Consider the following 22,497-nt stretch of genomic DNA (forward strand, 5'->3'; position numbering starts at 1 on the left):
GAGAGAGACCCGCGGGACGCAGGGGGAGGAGCGGGGAAGGAGGGAGTGCGGCAGAGGCGGAGGAGGAGAGAGACCCGCGGGGGGAGGAGCGGGGAAGGAGGGAGTGTGGCAGAGGCGGAGGAGGAGAGAGACCCGCGGGGGGAGGAGCGGGGAAGGAGGGAGTGTGGCCGAGGCGGAGGAGGAGAGAGACCCGCGGGACGCAGGGGGAGGAGCGGGGAAGGAGGGAGTGTGGCCGAGGCGGAGGAGGAGAGAGACCCGCCGGACGCAGGGGGAGGAGCGGGGAAGGAGGGAGTGCGGCAGAGGCGGAGGAGGAGAGAGACCCGCAGGGGGAGGAGCGGGGAAGGAGGGAGTGTGGCAGAGGCGGAGGAGGAGAGAGACCCGCGGGGGGAGGAGCGGGGAAGGAGGGAGTGCGGCAGAGGCGGAGGAGGAGAGAGACCCGCGGGACGCAGGGGGAGGAGCGGGGAAGGAGGGAGTGTGGCAGAGGCGGAGGAGGAGAGAGAACCGCGGGGGGAGGAGCGGGGAAGGAGGGAGTGTGGCCGAGGCGGAGGAGGAGAGAGACCCGCGGGACGCAGGGGGAGGAGCGGGGAAGGAGGGAGTGTGGCCGAGGCGGAGGAGGAGAGAGACCCGCCGGACGCAGGGGGAGGAGCGGGGAAGGAGGGAGTGTGGCAGAGGCGGAGGAGGAGAGAGAACCGCGGGGGGAGGAGCGGGGAAGGAGGGAGTGTGGCCGAGGCGGAGGAGGAGAGAGACCCGCGGGACGCAGGGGGAGGAGCGGGGAAGGAGGGAGTGTGGCCGAGGCGGAGGAGGAGAGAGACCCGCCGGACGCAGGGGGAGGAGCGGGGAAGGAGGGAGTGCGGCAGAGGCGGAGGAGGAGAGAGACCCGCAGGGGGAGGAGCGGGGAAGGAGGGAGTGTGGCAGAGGCGGAGGAGGAGAGAGACCCGCGGGGGGAGGAGCGGGGAAGGAGGGAGTGCGGCAGAGGCGGAGGAGGAGAGAGACCCGCGGGACGCAGGGGGAGGAGCGGGGAAGGAGGGAGTGTGGCCGAGGCGGAGGAGGAGAGAGACCCGCGGGACGCAGGGGGAGTAGCGGGGAAGGAGGGAGTGCGGCAGAGGCGGAGGAGGAGAGAGACCCGCGGGACGCAGGGGGAGGAGCGGGGAAGGAGGGAGTGCGGCAGAGGCGGAGGAGGAGAGAGACCCGCGGGGGGAGTAGCGGGGAAGGAGGGAGTGTGGCCGAGGCGGAGGAGGAGAGAGACCCGCGGGGGGAGTAGCGGGGAAGGAGGGAGTGTGGCAGAGGCGGAGGAGGAGAGAGACCCGCGGGGGGAGTAGCGGGGAAGGAGGGAGTGTGGCAGAGGCGGAGGAGGAGAGAGACCTGCGAGGGGAGTAGCGGGGAAGGAGGGAGTGTGGCCGAGGCGGAGGAGGAGAGAGACCCGCGGGACGCAGTGGGAGGAGCGGGGAAGGAGGGAGTGCGGCAGAGGCGGAGGAGGAGAGAGACCTGCGGGGGGAGGAGCGGGGAAGGAGGGAGTGCGGCAGAGGCGGAGGAGGAGAGGAGAAGCCGGTGGCAGAGGCCGCAGGAGGACGCAGCCAGGCCCCGGTCCGCACCGCCGCCCAGGTACGTGCCGCGTTCCCATCTTCCGCCCGCCCGGCGCCCCTTAACCCCCAGCCCCCGTCTGCAGCCTCCTGTGTGTGTGTGTGTCCTTGTGGAGTGTGTGTCCCTAGGGTGTTGTGTGCGTGTGTCTATCCTACACTGGGTGTTTGTGTGTGTGTGTCCCTGGTGTGTGTGTGTCCCTACACTGGCTGTTGTATGTGTGTGTGCTTGTTGTGAGTCTGTGTCCCTACACTGGGTGTTGTTTCTTTGTGTGTCCACATCCGTCCACGGGGTCATAGATTTGTGCGTGTAAGTCCTTGTTATATGTGTGTCCATTCCTATGCTGGGTGTTGTGGTGTGGTGTGTGAGTGTGTGTGTGTCCCTGCCCGGAGTGTTGTAGATTTCAAGGCACAAGGACACACCCACAGGACTCCACTCAGGTTTAATTCCTGCTTCCAGGCCACAGCTGGGGGATGGAGGAGCGGACACACCCCTGGGTGAGATGGGCCCATGTGTCACTGGGTGCATGCTGTGTGGCCCTGTTGTGTGATGCTGCTGTACCTGTGTGTTGTGTATTAGTGTTGCGCCAGTGTGTTGAGTCTCAGTGTTGTGTCTGCATGTTGTGTCTCAATGGTGTGTGTCCTGGTTGCATGTCAGTTTTGTGTCTTGAGATTGTGTGTCCCAGTTGCGTATCAGTGATGTACCGATGTGTTGTGTCTCAACATCGTGTGTCCTGGTTGTGTGTCAGTGTTGTGTCTGCGTGAGTTGTGTTGGTGTTGTGTGTCCCGGTTGTTTCTCTATGTGTTTTAAGCATGCCCTGTTTGTTGTCTTGTTTGTGGTTAGCCCCGGTTGTGTTACATCTGCCAAACCCTCCCCCCCAACCCTCCTCCCAACACACTGGGACCCCATTGTCCCCAGAGTCACCGCCCAACCCCCAACCCAGGGGAAGGTTAAAAATAATCAAAGTGAGAATTATGCTTCTCCATTTCCATGGTGATCTCAGCCCGATTTTCTGCCCCGTTGTGTTATTTTAACACATCTTGTGTGCCCTGGGGGAGGGTTTGGGGAGGGGCTCTGGGTTTTGTGGGGGCAGGAAAAGGGAGGCTGGTGGATCTGAACCCCAAGTCACTGCTGGGTGAATTGAGAAGTTTGTTGTGTTGGGGTGACGCAAAATGGGAGGGGGGATTTCACACACACACACACACATACACGGGTTGGGCAGCAACACAACATTGAATAATGGTGGGGGAAGGGTCTGTGGAGTGCTGCATAATGCACACACCTGACACACTGGAGAGAGGAAGCAACGCAACCCCAATGTTGCTCAGACACACACACACACAACCCAACACTCTACACACACACACACACACACACTCCAACACTCTGCACACACACACACACAGAATCCAACACTCTGCACACACACACACACCAACACTCTACACACACACAATCCAACACTCTACACACGCACACACACACCAACACTCTTCACACACACACACACACACACACACAATCCAACACTTTACACACGCACACACACACCAACACTCTTCACACACACACACACACAATCCAACACTCTACACACACGCGCGCACACACTCTCTCTCTCTCTCTACACACACACACACACACACAGCTAGTGCCCCTGCTGGCCCAGCCCTGCACTCCGCCCCTGCCCCCATGGCACATGGCTTGCCTGAGCCAACCTGAGTCATGTCCCAACCCTGAGCCAAGGCACCGCAGGGCCATAAATCATCCAACCGGTGCTGATGGGGCAGAAACGTCTCGGGAACTGGGCATCACCTGGGCTTCCCTCCCCCACCCCTCCACAGCCCTGCTGGTGCCCCTCACTCCTGACCCGCAGCCCCTGCTAGCCCAGCCCTGGGCTCCCCACCCCACTCACCCCATCCTTGCCCCCGCGCTCTCAATCACACCCAATGCTGTGATTTAAATCTCTCTCCTCCGGGGGGATGCTTTTGCTGTCTTGCTATCCACCCAACCCCCCCACCCTCCATTCATCTCCTCACCCAGCCACCCACAACCCCGGCCACCCACCCAGCCACCTCTAACCTCCAGCCAGCCACCCACAACTTCATCCAGCCACCCACCCATCCCCCCCTCCATCCATCCATCCATCCCCCCCACCTGAAAACCCCCGGCCAGCCACCCACAACTTCATCCATCCACGCACCTGAAACCCCCCCTCCATCCATCCATCCCCCTCACCTGAAGCCCCCCCATCCATCCATCCCCCTCACCTGAAAACCCCCGGCCAGCCACCCACAACTTCATCCAGCCACCCACCCAACCCCCCCTCCATCCATCCATCCATCCCCCCCACCTGAAAACTCCCAGCCAGCCACCCACAACTTCATCCAGCCACCCACCCAACCCCCCCATCCATCCATCCATCTCCCCACCTGAAAACCCCCCACCATCTGTCCACCCACCCACCTGAAAAACCCCCAGCCAGCCACCCACAACTTCGTCCAGCCACCCACCCAACCCCCCCTCCATCCATCCATCCATTCACCTGAAACCGCCCTTCATCCACCCACCCACCTCTAAGCCCCCAGCCAGCCACCTGAAAACTCTCCTCCATTCATCCATCCAAACACTTATCCACAGCCACTGTCTATCCTTCCATCCCCCTCACAAGCTGCACAATCTCTCTAGGCCTATGAGCATCTCCCACCCACCTCTCCTGCCACATGTCCCATCTCTCCCTTCCAGACCCACCATGTCCGAGGTGGACAAGTCCCAGCCAGTGGCCCTGGGGGCCTCGCGGGTCGAGCTCCGGGTCTCATGCTGGAACCTCCTGGACCGGGACACTCTGACCAACCCAAACCCCTGCGTGGTGCTGAAACAGCTCAGTGAGGGGCAGCGGACTGAGGTATGGGGGTCAGAAGGGGTGAATGGGGATCCCCTCCACAAGTCTCCTGATCTTCCCCTGCCCCAGGAACTCTCCTCCCATGCCTCCCCCTTGGGCTGTCCCCACAGTTCCCTGTTCTCACACAGGGGAAATTGGGGGACCCCCACGGTGCCCCTCCGTTTCTGAGGTGTGTCCCTCTCCCCCACGTCTCTCTGCTCTGGATTTCCACCTCTTGGCCCCCCAAACTCTCTCCTTCAGATAGAGATGTGGCCCACATAAGCCACCATCCCATCATCCCCCAAACGGGGTGCTCCCTTTCCTCAGAGCCCCCTCTTCCTGCTGAATCTCCTCCTGAACCCTGTCCTCTACTCCCAGGTGGGGCGCTCCGAGATCATGTGCTGCAGCCTGAACCCCGTCTTCTCCCATGTCTTTCCACTGGACTACTTCTTCGAGGAGATGCAGACACTGTGCTTCGAAGTCTATGACGCCAACGGCGCTCAGGATGCGGGGTTCCAGGATGACGCTTTTCTGGGGGAGGCTGAGTGCTCCCTGGGCCAGGTGAGGATATGGGGTAAATGCCAAGATACCCTAACCCTAAACCTAACCCTGGGGACATGGAGTGTACCCCCAGATAACCCTAACCCTAAACCTAACCCTGGGGACATGGGGTATATCTCCAATAACCCTAACTCTAAACCTAACCCTGAGGACACAGGGTATGCCCCCAATAACGCTAAACCTAACCCTGGGGACATGGGGTACACCCCCAATAACCCTAAACCTAACCCTGGGGACATGGGGTACACCCCCAATAACCCTAAACCTAACCCTGAGGACACAGGGTAAACCCCCAATAACCCTAAACCTAACCCTGGGGACATGGGGTACACCCCCAATAACCCTAAACCTAACCCTGAGGACACAGGGTATACCCCCAATAACCTTAAACCTAACCCTGGGGACATGGGGTACACCCCCAATAACCCTAAACCTAACCCTGGAGACATGGGGTATACCCCCAGATAACCCTAAACCTAACCCTGGGGACATGGGGTAAACCCCCAGATAACCCTAACCCTAACCCTGGGGACATGAGGTATACCCCCAGATAACCCTAAACCTAACCCTGGGGACATGGGATAATCCCCCAGATAACCCTAACCCTAAACCTAACCCTGGGGACATGGGGTACACCCCCAATAACCCTAAACCTAACCCTGAGGACACAGGGTAAACCCCCAATAACCCTAAACCTAACCCTGGAGACATGGGGTATACCGCCAGATAACCCTAAACCTAACCCTGGGGACATGGGGTAAACCCCCAGATAACCCTAAACCTAACCCTGGGGACGTGAGGTATACCCTCAGATAACCCTAACCCTAACCCTGGGGACATGGGGTAAACCCCCAGATAACCCTAAACCTAACCCTGGGGACGTGGGGTATACCCCCAGATAACCCTAACCCTAACCCTGGGGACATGGGGTAAACCCCCAGATAACCCTAACCCTGGGGATGTGGGGTAAACCTCCAGATAACACTAACCCTACATCTAAGCCTGAGGACATGAGGTTAAACCCCCAGATAACCTATCCCTAACCGTAGCCCTGGGACAGGTGGGGACATGGGCTATACCCCTTGAAAACCTTCACCCTGGGACAGGAGGGGATGTGAGATATCCTGATAACCATAAACTCTAGTTGTACCCATGGGCCGTGTGTTGAGGTGGCTTATGCCCCTGCTCACCATAACCCAACACTAACCCCAGACCCTGGGATACATGGTGATATCTGCCACACATCGAACCTTAGCCCCAACCCCTCCGTATGGTGCCCCCAACGTTAACCTCTCACCTAACCCTAGCCCCCCAACTTCACCATAACTGCCGTGGCCCCTCTATCCTGCTCTCCACTCTTCTCGCTCTGTACTCCCCCGAGTGCTGCCTGACCTCTTTCCCCCATGACAGATCGTATCCCAGACCAAGGTCACCAAACCGCTGCTACTCAAGACTGGCAAGATTGCAGGAAAATCCACCATCACGGTAGGAGGGCTACTGGGCGGGGATGAGACACCCCCCAAAGAGAGCTGGAGAGAAGAGAACTAGTGGGTTAGAGTGGGGCAGGAGGGAAGGGGGCTAGGAGCCAGGACTCCTGGGTTCTCTCCCAGGCTCTGGGTGGGGAGTGGGGTTTGACGGGCTAGAGCAGCGGGGGAGCCAGGACTCCTCAGTTCTCTTCCAGGCTCTGGGTGGGGAGTCGAGTTTGGTTGGCTAGAGCCAGGGGCGGGGGCAGGACTCCTGGGTTCTCTCCCAGGCTCTGGGAGGGAAAGGGGGTTTGGTGGGCTAGAACAGGCGGGCGCTGGGAGCCAGGACTCCTGGGTTCTCTCCCAGGCTCTGGGAGGGGAGTAGGGTTTGGTGGGTTGGTAGAACAGAGTCAGTGTGTGGTTAGTGAGAGGTGGGACTAGTCCAGCAGGGGCTTGGGTATCAGCATAACAAGGTTCTCCAGGCTCTGCCCGTGGGTGTCTTGTGTCTCTCGGTGGGTCCATCCATGTCTCCCCACCAGATCGAAGCAGAAAAGGTCACTAGTACCAATGACTTTGTGCAGCTTGAGTTCCGGGCTCAGAAGTTGGACAATAAGGTAAGTGAGCGAGTTTCCCTTCCCCTGTGCGGAGAACCCAGGAGTCCTGGCTCCCAGCCCCCCTGCTCCAACCTACCAGACCCCACTCCCTTCCCAGAGCTGGGGAGAGAACCCAGGAGTCCTGGCTCCCAGCCCCCCTGCTCTAACCCACCAGACCCACTCCCCCGCAGAGCCAGTCTGGAATCCAGGCGTCCTGGGGCGGATTCTCTCTCTCCCTCGCTGTAGGATCTCTTCAGCAAGTCTGACCCTTTCCTGGAAATCTACAAGGTGAACAGGAACAACACAGAGCAGCTGGTGATGAGGACGGAGGTGAGGGGCTGGGGCGAGGGGCTGGCAGGGAGGTTGTCTGGAAGCAGTAGGGGGCAGGGATGGTGCCAGGTGGGGGATGGGGCAGCAGGGCGGAGTGGGCAGTAGTGACCCAAATTCACCCCACTGCTTCCCCCCAGGTGATAAATAACAACCTCAGCCCCAGGTGGGAACCCTTCCGCATCTCCCTCCACTCGCTCTGCAGCTGTGACCCAGACAAGACCATACGGGTGAGTGCCTGGACACCTGGGTTCTCTCTCCAGCTCTGGGAGGGGAGCAGGGTCCAGTGGTTAGAGCAGGGGGCCTGGGATCCAGGACTCCTGGGTTCTATCCTGGCTCTGGGGGTCTCTCACATTATCACTCCCTCTCTCTTTTCTCCCAGTGTGTTGTTTACGACTATAACTCCAGTGGGAAACACGATTACATTGGTGAATTCACGACAACCTTCCGTGAAATGCATGAGGTTACCTCAGGGAAAGAGGTATGGAGGGTGGGGTTGGGAGCCAGGGCTCTTGGGTTCTCTACTTGATTCTGAGAGGGGCGTGGGGTCTGGTGGGTTAGAGCGGGGGGAGGGGCCTGGGAGCCAGGACTCCTGGGTTCTCTCCCAGCTCTGGGAGGGGAGTGGGGTTGAGTGGGTTATGGGGGGTGGGTCTGCCACTCCTGGGTTCTCTCCCCAGCACTGGAGCTGACCCCACACACACACACTTTCCCTATCGCTGGGCAGATGGAGTTTGAGTGCATCAACCCGAAGTACCAGGAGAAGAAGAAACACTACACCAACTCCGGCACGGTGGTTCTGACCCAGTGCAAGGTGAGTAGGGGGGTGAAAGGGGCAGGGCTAAAGGGTGGTTCTGTGGGCAGTGCCTGGGGCACAGGACTCCTGGGTCCAATTCATTGCTTTACCGCAGACTCGCCGTGCAACCTTGTCAAGCCACCAAGTACTTCCACACCTTCATCAATAAATAATTGACTCTGTTTTATTGATAACGGTGGCCCTCCTCATCATTTTAACTAATTATTGTTCTGCACTAATGATTTGTCTGTATGATTAACAGCTGGCGAGTTTTTACCTTCTACTTCAATTCATTTGCATTATTATCACTGAGCACCAGGCGACAGCCTGGACTCAATGAGTAGTTATCGGTGGCTTGCTGGATGTATCTCGTGGGGTCCCGCAAGGGTCAGTCCTGGGTCCGATCCTCGTGAATATCGTCGTTAACGACTTGGCTAATGGAGTGGTGAGGAGGCTTATGAAATGTGTGGATGCCAGCGCTTTGGAGGGCAGGCTTAACAATCAGAAATGACCTTGACTAAGTGGAGAATTGGTCTGAAACCAACAGGATGAAATTCTAGGAAGGCAAGTGCAAAGTACTTCCCTTGGGAAGGAAAACTCAGAAGGCAAAGTGGGGAAGGCACTGGCGGTTCGGGCGGCTCACAGATTGAAGATGAGCCAACCTCGTGTTGCAGTTATGAGAAAGAGGAGTATTAACGAGAGGGTGGTGCGTCAGACATGGGAGATAATTATCTCATTCTGCTTGGCGCTGATGAGGCCTCAGCAGGACGTTGTGTCCAATTCTGGGCGTCACATTTCAGGGGAGACAAATTGGAGAGAGTCCAGAGGAGAGCAGCAAACAGTGATCAAAGGTTTAGAAAAACCTGACCTAAGAAAGAAGGTTAAAAAGAACTGGGGATGTCTGGCTACAGAAGGTTGAGGTGGGAACCCGCCGACAGTCTTCCAGCGGGCGAAGGGCCATTGTGAGGAGGACGGGGATCCATTGTTCTCCGTGGACGGTGGGACCAGATGTCTCAGGGTGTATCCCGCAGCAAGAGAGAGCAAGGTTGGACATTAGGAGAAACTCCCAAACTCTCGGGAGAGTTGAGCATCCGAGGGAGGTTTGGGGAGGCCCCAACGTTGGAGGTTTGGAAGACCCGGTTGGACAAAGACCCATCAGGCCTGGGCTCAGGTTATGTGGTCTTGTCTCAGCACCGGTGGAGCTGGACTCGGTCAGGTCCCTTCCACCAGACATTGTCACGGCTCTGCGATAAACAGCTCATTATCGCTCATTGTTAATGCCTTGTTACGAATCCTCACTGATTGCCGCTAATATTATTTCACCCTCTCCGGGCAGGTGGAGAAGGTTCACACGTTCCTGGATTACATCATGGGCGGACTGCAGATCTACTTCACGGTGAGGTGGCTGGGCCCGGTGGCGGGGCAGTGAGAGGCTCGGATTGGGGTGGGCACCCCCACATCTAACCCCGGGGGGGCGCTTCCCCCGTCCCTTGCAGGTGGCGATTGACTTCACGGCTTCCAACGGTGACCCGCGCAGCAAGCACTCCCTGCATTTCATCAACCCCAAGGAACCCAACGAGTACCTCAAAGCGCTGTCAGCCGTGGGCGAGATCTGCCAGGACTACGACAGGTAAGAGACGCTGCGCTGCCATCCTGGGCTCTCCCCGCCCGCCCCCACCACGCATTGCCCCAGAATCCCGCTCTTACAGACCACCCACAGAAAGCTAGCCCGCCTTTACCACTGGAGTCCTGCTCTTGCAAACTACCCACAATCCTTTGCATCAGATTTCTGCTCTCTCAGATGACCCATAGTCCTTTGCAAGAGTCCTGCTCTCCCAAGCAACCCACCGTCCTTTGCAGCAGCAAATTACCCACAGTCCTTTGGCCTGGAGCCCCGTGGTAGCAAGTTACCCACAGTCCTTTACAATGGGGTCTTGCTATCTCCAGCTATGCCCCAGGGGCTGGGAGGTACCAGTGTCCTGGGGCTGAGAGCCCTGCACTGCCATCCCGGACGCCTGGGTCCCGTTTGCTGTTCAGGGTTCATAGGCTTGACCCCCGCCATCTCTCTCTCTTCCAGTGATAAAAAGTTTCCGGCCTTTGGATTTGGGGCACGGATCCCACCAAACAATGAGGTACATTTCGTGAAGCTGAGGGTGGGGGAGTAGGTTCGGGGGGCAGTGTTTGCCCTCTCTCTGAGTCTGCGTCTCCTTCTTTCCCAGGTCTCTCATGATTTCGCCATCAACTTCGACCCAGACAACCCGGAGTGTGAATGTAGGAGAATCTCTCTGTTAGCGAGTGTCATTCGTTAACCTAGGCAATACTCAACAGACCCCTGATTGATATGAGCCCAGGAGAACCCTGGAGTCCTGGCTCCCAGCTCCCCTCTGCTCTAACCACCAGACCCCACTCCCCTCCTAGAGCCAGGGACAGAACCCAGGAGTCCTGGCTCCCAGCCCCCCTCTGCTCTAACCACTAGACCCCACTCCCCTCCTAGAGCCAGGGACAGAACCCAGGAGTCCTGGCTCCCAGCTCCCCCCTGCTCTAACCACTAGACCCCACTCCCCTCCCAGAGCCAGGGACAGAACCCAGGAGTACTGGCCCCCAGCCCTCCCCTGCTCCAACCATTAGACCCCACTCCCCTCCCTGATCTGGGAAGAGAACCCAGGAGTCCTGAGCATCTCTCCCCCTGCAGGGATCTCGGGGGTGATCGAGGCCTACAAGCGGTGCCTGCCCCAGATCCAGCTCTATGGCCCCACCAACCTGGCCCCCATCATCAACCGGGTGCTGGCGCCCGCCAGCAAGGAAGAGGGCAGTGGGCCTCCCATGGTGAGGGGGAAGGGCAGAGGGGGAGGGGGGCTGGAGGGGGCTGGCTGCAGAGGGAGTTTGGGGTCCCCGAGCGCTGACCTCCCCATTCCCCCCAGCGGTACCGGGTGCTGCTGGTGCTGACGGACGGGGTGCTGAGCGACATGCCAGCCACGCGGGAAGCCATCGCCCGAGCCTCGAGCTTGCCCGTCTCCATCATCATTGTGGGGGTGGGGAACACCGACTTCTCCGACATGCGGGCGCTGGACGAGGAGGACGGGACCCAGGAGTCCGGGGGGGAGCGGGCCGTCCGCGACATCGTCCAGTTCGTGCCCTTCCGCGAATTCAAGAAGGTGAGTGGGGAGAGGGAGTGGGGTGTGTCCTCCATCCGCCCTCCTCTGTCCGGCTCCGCCGCGCTCTCTCCGTCCGCCCTCCTCCGTCTGCCTCCCCTACGCTCCCTCTGTCCGCCCTCCTCCGTCAGCCTCCCCCGCGCTCTCTCCGTCCGCCCTCCTCCGTCCGCCTCCGCCGCGATCCCTCCGTCCCTCCGTCCACCCTCCTCAGTCCGCCTCTGCCACGCTCCCTCCGTCCGCCCTCCTCCGTCTGCCTCCCCTACGCTCCCTCTGTCCGCCCTCCTCCGTCAGCCTCCCCCACACTCCCTCCGTCCGCCCTCCTCCGTCAGCCTCCCCCGCGCTCCCTCCGTCCACCCTCCTCCGTCCGCCTCCGCCACGCTCCCTCCGTCCGCCCTCCTCCGTCCGCCTCCGCCGCACTCCCTCCGTCCGCCCTCCTCCGTCCGCCTCCGCCACGCTCCCTCCGTCCGTCCTCCTCCATCCGCCTCCCTCGCGCTCCCTCCATCCACCCTCCTCCGTCCGCCTCCCCCGCGCTCCCTCCGTCCGCCCTCCTCCGTCCGCCTCCCCCACGCTCCCTCCGTCCGCCCTCCTCCGTCCGCCTCCCCCGCGCTCCCTCCGTCCGCCCTCCTCCGTCCGCCTCCGCCACGCTCCCTCCGTCCGCCCTCCTCCGTCCGCCTCCGCCGCGCTCCCTCCGTCCGTCCTCTTCCGTCAGCCTACCCCGCGCTCCCTCCGTCCGCCCTCCTCCGTCCGCCTCCGCCGCGCTCCCTCCATCCGTCCTCCTCCGTCAGCCTCCGCCGCGCTCCCTCCGTCCGTCCTCTTCCGTCAGCCTCCCCCGCGCTCCCTCCGTCCGCCCTCCTCCGTCCGCCTCCCCCGCGCTCCCTCCGTCCGTCCTCTTCCGTCAGCCTCCCCCGCGCTCCCTCCGTCCGCCCTCCTCCGTCCGCCTCCCCCGCGCTCCCTCCGTCCGTCCTCCTCCGTCAGCCTCCGCCGCGCTCCCTCCGTCCGTCCTCTTCCGTCAGCCTCCCCCGCGCTCCCTCCGTCCGCCCTCCTCCGTCCGCCTCCCCCGCGCTCCCTCCGTCCGCCCTCCTCCGTCCGCCTCCGCCGCGCTCCCTCCGTCCGCCCTCCTCCGTCCGCCTCCCCCGCGCTCCCTCCTCCGTCCGCCTCCACTGCGCTCCCTCTGTCCGGCTCTGCCTCACCCCCGTCTCTCCGCAGGCGCCCCCGGCAGCGCTGGCCAGGTGCGTGCTGGCTGAGGTCCCCAACCAGGTGGTGGAGTTTTACGGGAGCCGCGGCATCGCCCCAGGCCCTGGCCCCCGAACCTCTCAGCCCCAGTGAGCCCCACAGCCTGAGCCATGGCCCCTCAGGTAAGTGCCCCCTCCGCCCAGGGGCAGGGCAGGGGGCAGCGGCTCTTTTCCAATAACCTCTCTCTCCTCCTTCCTGCCTTTCTCGTTCCCTCCGTCCTGCCCCATCTCTCCCCCAGGTACCTCTGTCCTTTACCTCTGCCGACCTCCGGCCCTTTCTCCTGGACCTGCCCCCCCAGGGCTCTGAGGACCGACGCAGGGTGAGGGGCTCCCAGCCCCATGCTGCCCTCCCCTGACTGAGGGCGAAGGCTGGACCTGACCCCCCACCACCACCCCCCAGGGGCCCCGTTGTTCTCAGGCCTCTGGCTTCATACATGATGTGACTCCTCCAATCCTACACCCAGATCCCCTTGTCCCACCCCAATTACCCCTAATCCTGTCCCCCCCACCCCAATCCCCTCACACCCTGGTCCTCCCACATCCCACACTGCCCCTCTCTCCCCCAGTGGTGACCCCCATCCTGCCCCCAGAGCGATGTCTCCCAGACCCCTCAATAAAGCCACCCCCATGGACACCCCATTCTCTGCCTGGGGCATTCATTGCTGGGGGACCGTGCTCAGTGGGGCTGGGAGGGGGCAGGGACTGGACAGGAGACCACAGTGCTGTGGGGCGGGAGGTGCTGTGCTGGGGGGAGTGGGGCTGGGGGGCACCTTAGTTACATGGGGGGATGGGCGGATAGAGGGCACAGGGAGGGAGAGAAGAGTGGGGAAGGGGATAGATAGAGGAATGGACAGATGGATGGATGGAGGAAGGAGTGGAGGTGGATAGAGGAAGGGATGTGGGATGGATGGATGGATGGAGGAAAGGGTGGGGGTGGATGGAGGGATGAATGGAGGAAAGGGTGGGGGAGGGATGGATGGAGGAAGGGAGGGAGGAAGGAGTGGGGGTGGATGGAGGAAGGGAGGGACAGAGGGAGGGGGACAGGGGGACTGACAGTGGTCGCTGTGTGGGCATTGGCCAGACACTCCCAAGGCCCGAGCCACGCCGTCCATCCACCAACCGCCCCTCTGGATGCCCCTCAGCCCCCAGCGAACGCCCCCGTGGCCCCCCCCAGCGCTGCGGGGCTCCCTTGGCACCCCCTGAGCGGGGGGCCCCGGGGAGCTCTCTACGGGGGCCACTGGGAGCTAAACCCGGCGCCGCAAGCCACGCTCCCCGGGAAGGGGGGCAGGTCCGTGGACAAAGATTTGGGAGTGGTGGCCAGTCAGCCGCCCGGGACAGCCCGGGCCCCGACAGCTACAGCTGAACAAAGAGCAGGCGAAGGAGATTTGAGCCCCGGGTCTTGGTCCCAGCGTGGCCAACAAAGACGGGTTCGTTCCCTTCTCAGGCAGGCACCGATTTAGCACAACCCAATGGCTGGCCGCAGGCAAGTCACAGTGGGCCCAAGGGGCAGATTTTGACCAGGGAGGGTAGGGAACCGTGGGGGCCATTGACCGAGGGGCGTGCGGGGGGCAGCCTGGAGATGGGCTCTTTTGGGGGCCAGCCAGGCGTTCACGCAGGGAAGGGCCACGGGCCGGCGACCTGATCACGCGGCTCCCGTCTGGAGTGAGGATCTAGATCTTGCTGCTCCGTCTTCTCGCAGGCCAGGGGCCACCTGGACCCGCTGGCCGGGGGGACGGTTTCCACTCGGCGGCCACATGGGCAACCGGAACCAGGAACCATCTCTGGCTTCCAGGGCAACCCGGGCACAGAGCCAGCCATGAGCTACGGCCTCCTTGGCACACAGAATGACTGCACCAGCCTTCAGCAAAGTTGGGGGGTGGGGAGCACAGGACTGGGCTGGCAGGGGCTGCGGTTCGGGAGTGAGGGGCACCGGCAGAGCTGTGGGGACAGGGCTGGGTTGGCAGGGGCTGCGGGTCAGGAGTGAGGGGCCTCGGCAGGGCTTGGGGGAGCCCAGGGTTCGGCTGGCAGCCAGCAGGGGCTGCGGGTCGGGAGTGAGGGGCACCGGCCCGGCAGGGGGCTGCGGCCCTTCAAGGGTTAACCCTGTTCCATGCGGTAATCACAGGCTGTTGTGACTTCCCAGCAGCTGCTGGTTTTCTTGTCTCCTGGAGGGGGGAGGAATTTCCTGCTGGGGGGAGGCCGAGTCCAGCCCCCCACCCCTTCCCAGCTGGGAGAGAACAGGAGCGGCCCCTCACCGCGCAGCGGGAGCAGGGCTGGAGCCAGAGAGAGAACAGAACCCAGGAGTCCTGGATCCCCCCCTCTAACCACCAGACCCCACTGCCCTCCCAGGGCTGGGCAGAGAACCCAGGAGTCCTGCCCCCTCCCCTAACCACCAAACCCCACTCCCCTCCCAGGGCTGGGCAGAGAACCCAGGAGTCCTGGATCCCCCCCTCTAACCACCAGACCCCACTCCCCTCCCAGGGCCGGGCAGAGAACCCAGGAGTCCTGGATCCCGCCCCCCAACCACCAGACCCCACTGCCCTCCCAAGGCCAGGAGAGAACCCAGGAGTCCTGACTCCCCGCACCCCTCCTAGCACTGCGAGAGGCAGGTGCCAGGGAGGGGGCACCTGGGCGCTGGATCCCCCCTCTCGGCCCCTGGAACCAAGAGGCCGAGGGGTTAATTAGCATCTATTGGAGACCCTGGCTAATGAGCCTTGTGGCAGCTAGTGACGGGGGGGCCCTGGGGGGGGGACAAACTGTGAAAGTGTCTCCCCACCCGCCACCAGCCTCTCTTCCCCTCCCTGAACCGGGAAGAGAACCCAGGAGTCCGGGTTCCCCCCCCCCCACCCCCGAGTCCTGGAGCTGGTATCGTTCTCCGGGAGAGGAGGTTGCGCAGGAGCGAGAAAGGGCTTGGGGGCGGGGTTGATAGTCCCAGGGGTGGGGCTTCCCTAGGCCACACCCCCTGTTAGGCCCCACCCACCCCGCAAGAACTGCAGACGCCAGGGCCGCCTGGGTCTTGGGTGATGTTTATTCTACAAAGACATTGGAAAGATGGCCACGCCCCTTGTGCCCCAAGCTCCGCCCCGTGGGCGGGGCTACGCAGACAGCCCGCCCTCTGGAGGGGGATGGTAAAGGGGTAGCTACATCCATGGGGCGGGCTGAAAAACGAGCTCCCCCCACACCACCCAGGGCAGGGCCAAGCGACTCCAGCAGGGGGCGCAGGGACCCCCCCCCACTCACACCCCACCTCTAGACTCCTGTGAGAACAGGCCCTGCCTAGTGTGTATGGGTCACTGGGGGGGGGGGTCACTGGGGCTGCCGTTGTGGGCACTCGGGGGTCCTGAGCTACCTGAGGGGCTGATTGACGGGTGCACCCCCTCCTGGGGTGCAGGGCATCAATCTTGGGATGATCCCTGGGGGGGTTCAGTAGGCAGAGGATGGGGGGGTCTTTGGCTGATGCACTGCAAGCCTGGGGTGCAGGGCACAGAAAGGGGGTGCAGGGCAGTTTGAGGTCACCCCCAGTATTGGGGAGCAGGGTGGCCTGAGAGTCAATCTGAGGGGCCAGGAGGTAGTTTGCTGCTGCACTGCAGTCGGGGGGCAGAGGTGTTGACAGTGGGGTGCAGGGGCTGTCTGGTGCACCCCCTGCTCGGGTGCAGAGGGTGATACTGAGGTACAGGGAGTGGCCAGCCATGGGTGCAGGGGGTCATTCTAGGGGGTGCTTGGCTGCTGGTGCTGTTTTTTGGGGTGCAGCATTGGGGGGCATGACCAGCATGCAACAGGGGAGTCCAGCCCCCCCACACCCCCATTGCCACAGGGAGGATCCCCCACATCATAATCCACTCCAACACTGATCCGGCTCTAAAAAAATTCCCTCCCCCGACGGGAAACCACAGAGTCACCCCCAAACTCCCCCCGCAGGTCCCCGTCGCACTCCCCCTGGTGGCAAAAGGGGGTAACAGCGCTGCGGCTGCAGAGAGCCCGGAGGCGTCATGGAGCCAGTGGGCTCCCCCTGCAGGCCAGAGGTGGAAGGACACCCCCTGAGTTCTTCCCGGAGCAGCGCCCCCTGGAGGCCAGGGGCGGAAGGACGCCCCCTGAGTCCTTCCCAGAGGAGCGCCTCCTGCTGGCCGCCCACCCAGTGCCCGGGGGGCAGCTCAGAGGAAGAACTGGGAGGGCGAGGGGGGCTGGGGCAGCAGCTTCTCGCAGCGGGCCTTGTAGATGTCACGCTCATGGGCGAGCCGGGCCAGCTCCCCCCGCAGGGCGTCCAGCTCGCGGGCCAGCTGGGACTTCTCGGCCTCCAGCACGTGGCGCTGCTGGACCCGCTTGACGCGGCAGGACTGGGCGTAGCCGCGGTTCTTCAGCGTGCGGCGCTTCTGCTTCAGCCGCAGCACCTCATCCTTGCCGAAGCCCCGCAGGCGGCGGTTCAGCTCTCGCACCGACATGCCCACCAGCTGCTCGTCCGAGAAAGGGTCCCGGAGGGGCAGGAGCTGGGGGGCAGGAATGAGCGTGGATCAACTCCACAGGAACAGCTGGAGCCCCTCATTCCCCTGTCCCCCTGGCCTGCCTATGCCCCTCACTCCCGACCTGCAGCCCCTGTCCCCCCAGCCCTGCCGGTGCCCCTCACTCCCGACCTGCAGCCCCTGTTCCCCCAGCCCTGCCGGTGCCCCTCACTGCCGACCTGCAGCCCCTGTTCCCCCAGCCCTGCCGGTGCCCCTCACTGCCGACCCGCAGCCCCTGTTCCCCCAGCCCTGCCGGTGCCCCTCACTGCCGACCCGCAGCCCCTGTTCCCCCAGCCCTGCCGGTGCCCCTCACTGCCGACCCGCAGCCCCTGTTCCCCCAGCCCTGCCGGTGCCCCTCACTGCCGACCCGCAGCCCCTGTTCCCCCAGCCCTGCCAGTGCCCCTCACTGCCGACCTGCAGCCCCCTGCTACCCCAGCCCTGCCGGTGCCCCTCACTGCCGACCTGCGGCCCCTGTTCCCCCAGCCCTGCCGGTGCCCCTCACTCCCGAACTGCGGCCCCTGTTCCCCCAGCCCTGCCAGTGCCCCTCACTGCCGACCTGCAGCCCCTGTTCCCCCAGCCCTGCCGGTGCCCCTCACTCCCGACCTGCGGCCTCTGTTCCCCCAGCCCTGCCAGTGCCCCTCACTCCCGACCTGCAGCCCCTGTTCCCCCAGCCCTGCCGGTGCCCCTCACTGCCGACCTGCAGCCCCTGTTCCCCCAGCCCTCCCGGTGCCCCTCACTCCTGACCCACAGCCCCCTGCCAGCCCAGCTATGCTGGTGCCCCTCACTCCTGATCTGCAGCCCCCTGCCAGCCCAGCTCCGCTGGTGCCCCTCACTCCCGACCTGCAGCCCCCTGCCAGCCCAGCTATGCCGGTGCCCCTCACTCCCGACCCATAGCCCCTGTCACCCCAGCCCTGCCAGTGCCTCTCACTCCCGACCCGCAGCCCCTGCTAGCCCAGCCCTGCCCCATCTGCCGGTGCCCCTCACTCCCAACCCGTAGCCCCTGTCACCCCAGCCCTGCCGGTGCCCCTCACTCCCAAGCCGCAGCCTCTGCCAAACCAGCCCTGCCCTATCCTGCCGGTGACCCTCACTCCCGACCTGCAGCACCTGCTAGCCGAGCCCTGCCCCGTCCTGCTGGCGCCCCACACTCCCAGCCCACAGCCTCTGCCCCCCAACCTGCCGATGGTCCCTCACTCCCGACCTGCAGCCCCCTGCTAGCCCAGCCCTGGTCTCACAGCCCTGCTGGTGCCCCTCACTCCTGACCTGCAGCCCCTTGAAGCCCAGCCCTGCACCCTGCATCTCTGCCAGTGCCCCTCACTCGCGACTTGTAGCCCCTGCCAGCCTAGCCCTGTCCCGTCCTGCCAGTGCCCCTCACTCCCGACCCACAGACCCCTAAGTGTGTGTGTGTGTGTGTGTGTGTGTGTGTGTGTCTCTCCCTCTTCCCCTCCCATCCCTTCCTCAGCCTGACCCCTCTCACCACCCACTCCCTGTCTACATTTTCCCCCTGGCCCTGACCCTTTCCCCTCCCCTTTTCTCTCTGCCCCACAACTCACCTGCTGTTGCTGCTGGAGTGGCCCCCCGAGGCAGAAGCCCCCCTCGGCCGCCCCCCCCAGCAGGGCCTCCACCACCTCCTCTGGGCTGAGCCCCACCTCCTCCCCGCCCCCCGCCATCTGCTGGTGCAGCGCAGCCAGCCAGTACAGCTCCTCCAGCCCCGCCTTGGGGTCCCCTCTGTCCCCCAGCCCTGCCTCACTCAGTGTGGGGGATGGCGGCACTGAGCTGCAGGGGGAGGGGTCCAGGGAGGCCCCACCCATCGGGCCAGCCGGCTCGCGTTTGACCTCAAACTTCAGCAGGTCAAAGTCGTTGAGATATTCCAGGGCCAGGGGGCTGGTGGGGAGCTCAGCCAGGGGCACCGACATCCTGTGCGGGAGCAGCGCCGTGGGGCATGAGACCTGGAGGAGAGAAGAGAGACAGGTGAAGGGACTGGGGCTGATTGGGCAGCAGACCCACTCCACTTTATATGGACCAGCAGTGTCTAGGGACCAGGTATATTGACCGGCTGTGTCTAAGGACCAGGTATATGGACCGGCTGTGTCTAAGGACTGCTTTTCTACTTGGACCAGTTATATGGACCAGCTTTGTCCATGGGCCAGCTATACAGACCGACTTTCTAAACAGAACAGCTATATGGACCAGTTGTGTCTATGGACTGGCTTTCTCTATAGACCAGTTTTGTTTATGGACCAGTTCTACAGACTAGCTTTCTGGTTTTATAAACCAGGTATATGGACCAGCTGTGCATATGGACTGGTATAAAGACCAGCTTTTTATATAGGCACCAGCTAAGTCTATGGACTGGCTATATGGACCAATTCTGTATATGGACCAGCTATATAGACAGCCAAGGAACCACCCAGGTATCAGGGTAAAGGTATGTCTCCAATATTGGATCCTTGCTCTATACAAACCTGTCTCCTATAGACCAATGGCTGTATATGGACCAGCACTGTATACGGACTGGACTGATGTATGGTCCAGTTTGGCTGGTTTCACACAGGCTTTGCATTATGGGGTCCCTTGATTTATATGGGCTGCCTCTGTCTCACAGACCAATGGGTCTACATGGGCCATCTGTGTGTATATGGACCAGTTCTGTGTAAGGACCAGGCTATACAGACTGCAGAGGGAGCTGAGCAAGACTAAAGCAGCACAGCCCCCCCCCCGGCCCCCTCAGAGCACAGCGGCTGCGTACGGACCAGCCCAGGTACCATCCCCCTCCCCCGATTTCTCCCTCTCACACACGTTCCCATCCCCGTCCTCTGCCCCTTCACACGCACCCTCCTCCCCAGCTGTCTGTACGGCTCCTTGCCCCCCACCCCTCTCCATCCCTCCCTCCCCCCCACCCCTCCATCCATCCATCCTTCCCACCCTCTGTGCCCCCTACCCCCCACACCTCCCTCCCACCTCCTCCATCCCCCACACCCCCCTCCATCCATCCTTCCCACCCTCTGTGCCCCCTACCCCCCACACCTCCCTCCCACCTCCTCCATCCCCCACACCCCCCTCCATCCATCCTTCCCACCCTCTGTGCCCCCTTCCCCCCCACACCTCCCTAACTCTATCCTCTATCCCCCCATGCCTCCTCCATCCCCCCCACCCCCCTCCATCCATCCTTCCCACCCTCTGTGCCCCCTTCCCCCCACACCTCCCTCCCTCTATCCTCCCCATGCCTCCTCCATCCCCCCCACCCCCCTCCATCCATCCTTCCCACCCTCTGTCCCCCCTTCCCCCCACACCTCCCTCCCCCTCCATCCCCCCCAGCCCCCTCCATCCATCCTTCCCACCCTCTGTCCCCCCTTCCCCCCACACCTCCCTAACTCTATCCTCTATCCCCCCATGCCTCCTCCATCCCCCCCACCCCCCTCCATCCATCCTTCCCACCCTCTGTGCCCCCTTCCCCCCACACCTCCCTCCCTCTATCCTCTATCCCCCCATGCCTCCTCCATCCCCCCACATCCTCCATCCATCCTTCCCACCCTCTGTGCCCCCTTCCCCCCACACCTCCCTCCCTCTATCCTCCCCATGCCCCATCCATCCATCCTTCCCACCCTCTGTGCCCCCTACCCCCCACACCTCCCTCCCACCTCCTCCATCCCCCCATGCCCCATCCATCCATCCTTCCCACCCTCTGTGCCCCCTTCCCCCCACACCTCCCTAACTCTATCCTCTATCCCCCCATGCCTCCTCCATCCCCCCCACCCCCCTCCATCCATCCTTCCCACCCTCTGTCCCCCCTTCCCCCCACACCTCCCTCCCACCTCCTCCATCCCCCCCATGCCTCCTCCATCCCTCCCTCCCACCTCCTCCATCCCCCCCATGCCCCATCCATCCATCCTTCCCACCCTCTGTCCCCCCTTCCCCCCACACCTCCCTCCCCCTCCATCCCCCCCATGCCCCATCCATCCATCCTTCCCACCCTCTGTGCCCCTTCCCCCCACACCTCCCTCCCTCTATCCTCTATCCCCCCCATGCCTCCTCCATCCCCCCACACCCTCCATCCATCCTTCCCACCCTCTATCCCCCGTTCCCCCACACCTCCCTCCCTCTATCCTCTATCCCCCCATGCCTCCTCCATCCCCCCCACCCCCCTCCATCCATCCTTCCCACCCTCTGTGCCCCCTACCCCCCACACCTGCCTCCCACCTCCTCCATCCCCCCACCCCCCTCCATCCATCCTTCCCACCCTCTGTGCCCCCTTCCCCCCACACCTGCCTCCCACCTCCTCCATCCCCCACACCCCCCTCCATCCATCCTTCCCAACCTTTGTCCCCCCTTCCCCCCACACCTCCCTCCCACTCTCTATCCCCTATCCCCCCATGTCTCCTCCATCCCCCCACACCCCACCCATCCCTCCCACCTTCCATTCCCCCCACCTCCTCCCTCCCACCTCCTCCATCCCCCCATGCATCCTTCCCCCTCTCTGTCCCCCTTCCCCCCACACCTCCCTCCCACTCTTTATCCCCCATTCCTCCTCCATCCCCCCCACCCCCATCCATCCATCCATTCTTCCCACTCTCTACACCCCATCCCCCCTTGCCTCCTCGATCCCCCCGATGCCCCATCCATTCCTCCCCCCATCCTTCCTTCCCTCCTTCCTTCCCTCCCACTCCCCCCCCCGGGGCCCCGAGCCCGGACACCCAGACTCACCCCCGCCCTCACCTGTCAGCGCCGCGCTCCGCCGCCAGGGGCCGCCCTGGGGAACCCAGCGCCCGGGACCTGCCCTGAGCCGCAGCGGAGTCCCGGACGCCGGGGTCCCATTTAAAGAACCCCGGGCGCTGAGCTCACCCGCATCTCATTAGCCGCTGGCCAATGGGGAGCAGCTTCATTAGCATACGGGGCGGGGGAGGGAATAAGGACGCTCTGAGGGACGGGGAGGGGGAGGGGGAAGGGTCCGGGGGTTCCCCCCACAGCGCCCCTCCCCCTCACGGCTCCTGACCCCCAGCTGGGGTCGGGGGGGGGTCTGGTCTGATTAGCCACGAATCTAGTGACGTCATGGGGGGGTCCACGGGGCCTCTCTCCGCCCCAGCCCCAGACCCCCCAGATGCGCCCCTCCCCCACCCACCCTTTCCCATCCCCCCACAGGTGCTGAGCCCCCGCCGTAACCCTCCCCCCACCCCACAACTCCCCTCCCCACACATCGCCCCCTTTCTGCCCCCCCGACACCCAGCCCCACATCCCCAGGTGCGCCCCTCCCCCGCCCACCCTTTACCATCCGCCCACAGGTGCTGAGCCCCCGCCGTAACCCTCCCCCCACCCCACAACTCCCCTCCCCACACATCGCCCCCTTTCTGCCCCCCCGACACCCAGCCCCACATCCCCAGGTGCGCTCCTCCCCCGCCCACCCTTTACCATCCGACCACAGGTGCTGAG

At 63.2% G+C, this 22,497-nt stretch overlaps 2 protein-coding genes across 7 annotated transcripts; one reads left to right on the forward strand and one right to left on the reverse strand.

The window, feature by feature from the left end:
• The first annotated feature begins 1,147 nt into the window (after positions 1-1,147).
• CPNE6 (copine 6) lies at positions 1,148-14,450 on the forward strand. Of its 6 annotated transcripts, XM_050918973.1 has the most exons (19): positions 1,148-1,199; positions 1,565-1,602; positions 2,038-2,075; positions 4,324-4,483; positions 4,838-5,020; positions 6,431-6,505; positions 7,023-7,097; positions 7,323-7,406; positions 7,544-7,633; positions 7,786-7,884; positions 8,128-8,214; positions 9,533-9,592; positions 9,693-9,826; positions 10,274-10,328; positions 10,416-10,467; positions 10,889-11,022; positions 11,118-11,351; positions 12,555-12,703; positions 12,820-12,918. In XM_050918973.1, the coding sequence occupies exons 4-18, from the start codon at positions 4,331-4,333 to the stop codon at positions 12,672-12,674; spliced, it is 1,635 nt and encodes a 544-aa protein (XP_050774930.1). In that variant the 5' UTR covers positions 1,148-1,199; positions 1,565-1,602; positions 2,038-2,075; positions 4,324-4,330; the 3' UTR covers positions 12,675-12,703; positions 12,820-12,918. The 6 variants fall into 6 exon arrangements, 5 of the variants coding, with proteins under 5 accessions (XP_050774930.1, XP_050774926.1, XP_050774929.1 ...); XM_050918969.1 differs by lacking the exon at positions 2,038-2,075; XR_007768606.1 differs by lacking the exons at positions 1,148-1,199; positions 2,038-2,075 and adding an exon at positions 14,280-14,450 and having other exon boundaries at positions 1,445-1,602; positions 12,555-12,577; positions 12,820-13,019.
• A 1,432-nt stretch (positions 14,451-15,882) lies between these two features.
• NRL (neural retina leucine zipper) lies at positions 15,883-21,854 on the reverse strand. The gene is made up of 3 exons (XM_050918976.1): positions 21,787-21,854; positions 18,624-19,019; positions 15,883-17,061 (listed from the first exon to the last, which is right to left on the reverse strand). The coding sequence occupies exons 2-3, from the start codon at positions 18,984-18,986 to the stop codon at positions 16,729-16,731; spliced, it is 696 nt and encodes a 231-aa protein (XP_050774933.1). The 5' UTR covers positions 18,987-19,019; positions 21,787-21,854; the 3' UTR covers positions 15,883-16,728.
• Between the last annotated feature and the right edge of the window lie 643 nt (positions 21,855-22,497).

Source organism: Gopherus flavomarginatus, chromosome 11, assembly GCF_025201925.1.
Source record: "Gopherus flavomarginatus isolate rGopFla2 chromosome 11, rGopFla2.mat.asm, whole genome shotgun sequence".
In the NCBI taxonomy this organism is placed as follows: domain Eukaryota; kingdom Metazoa; phylum Chordata; order Testudines; family Testudinidae; genus Gopherus; species Gopherus flavomarginatus.

What these genes read in the sequence shown, in the direction of transcription:
- CPNE6 (XM_050918973.1), top strand. Translation starts at nt 4,331, where the DNA reads ATGTCCGAGGTGGACAAGTCCCAGCCAGTGGCCCTGGGGGCCTCGCGG. An exon ending in GTGAGGGGCAGCGGACTGAG is followed by an intron (nt 4,484 to 4,837) that starts GTATGGGGGTCA and finishes CTCTACTCCCAG; the next exon opens with GTGGGGCGCTCCGAGATCAT. An exon ending in AGGGCAGTGGGCCTCCCATG is followed by an intron (nt 11,023 to 11,117) that starts GTGAGGGGGAAG and finishes CATTCCCCCCAG; the next exon opens with CGGTACCGGGTGCTGCTGGT.
- NRL (XM_050918976.1), bottom strand. Translation starts at nt 18,986, where the DNA reads ATGTCGGTGCCCCTGGCTGAGCTCCCCACCAGCCCCCTGGCCCTGGAA. An exon ending in CACTCCAGCAGCAACAGCAG is followed by an intron (nt 17,062 to 18,623) that starts GTGAGTTGTGGG and finishes CCTGCCCCCCAG; the next exon opens with CTCCTGCCCCTCCGGGACCC.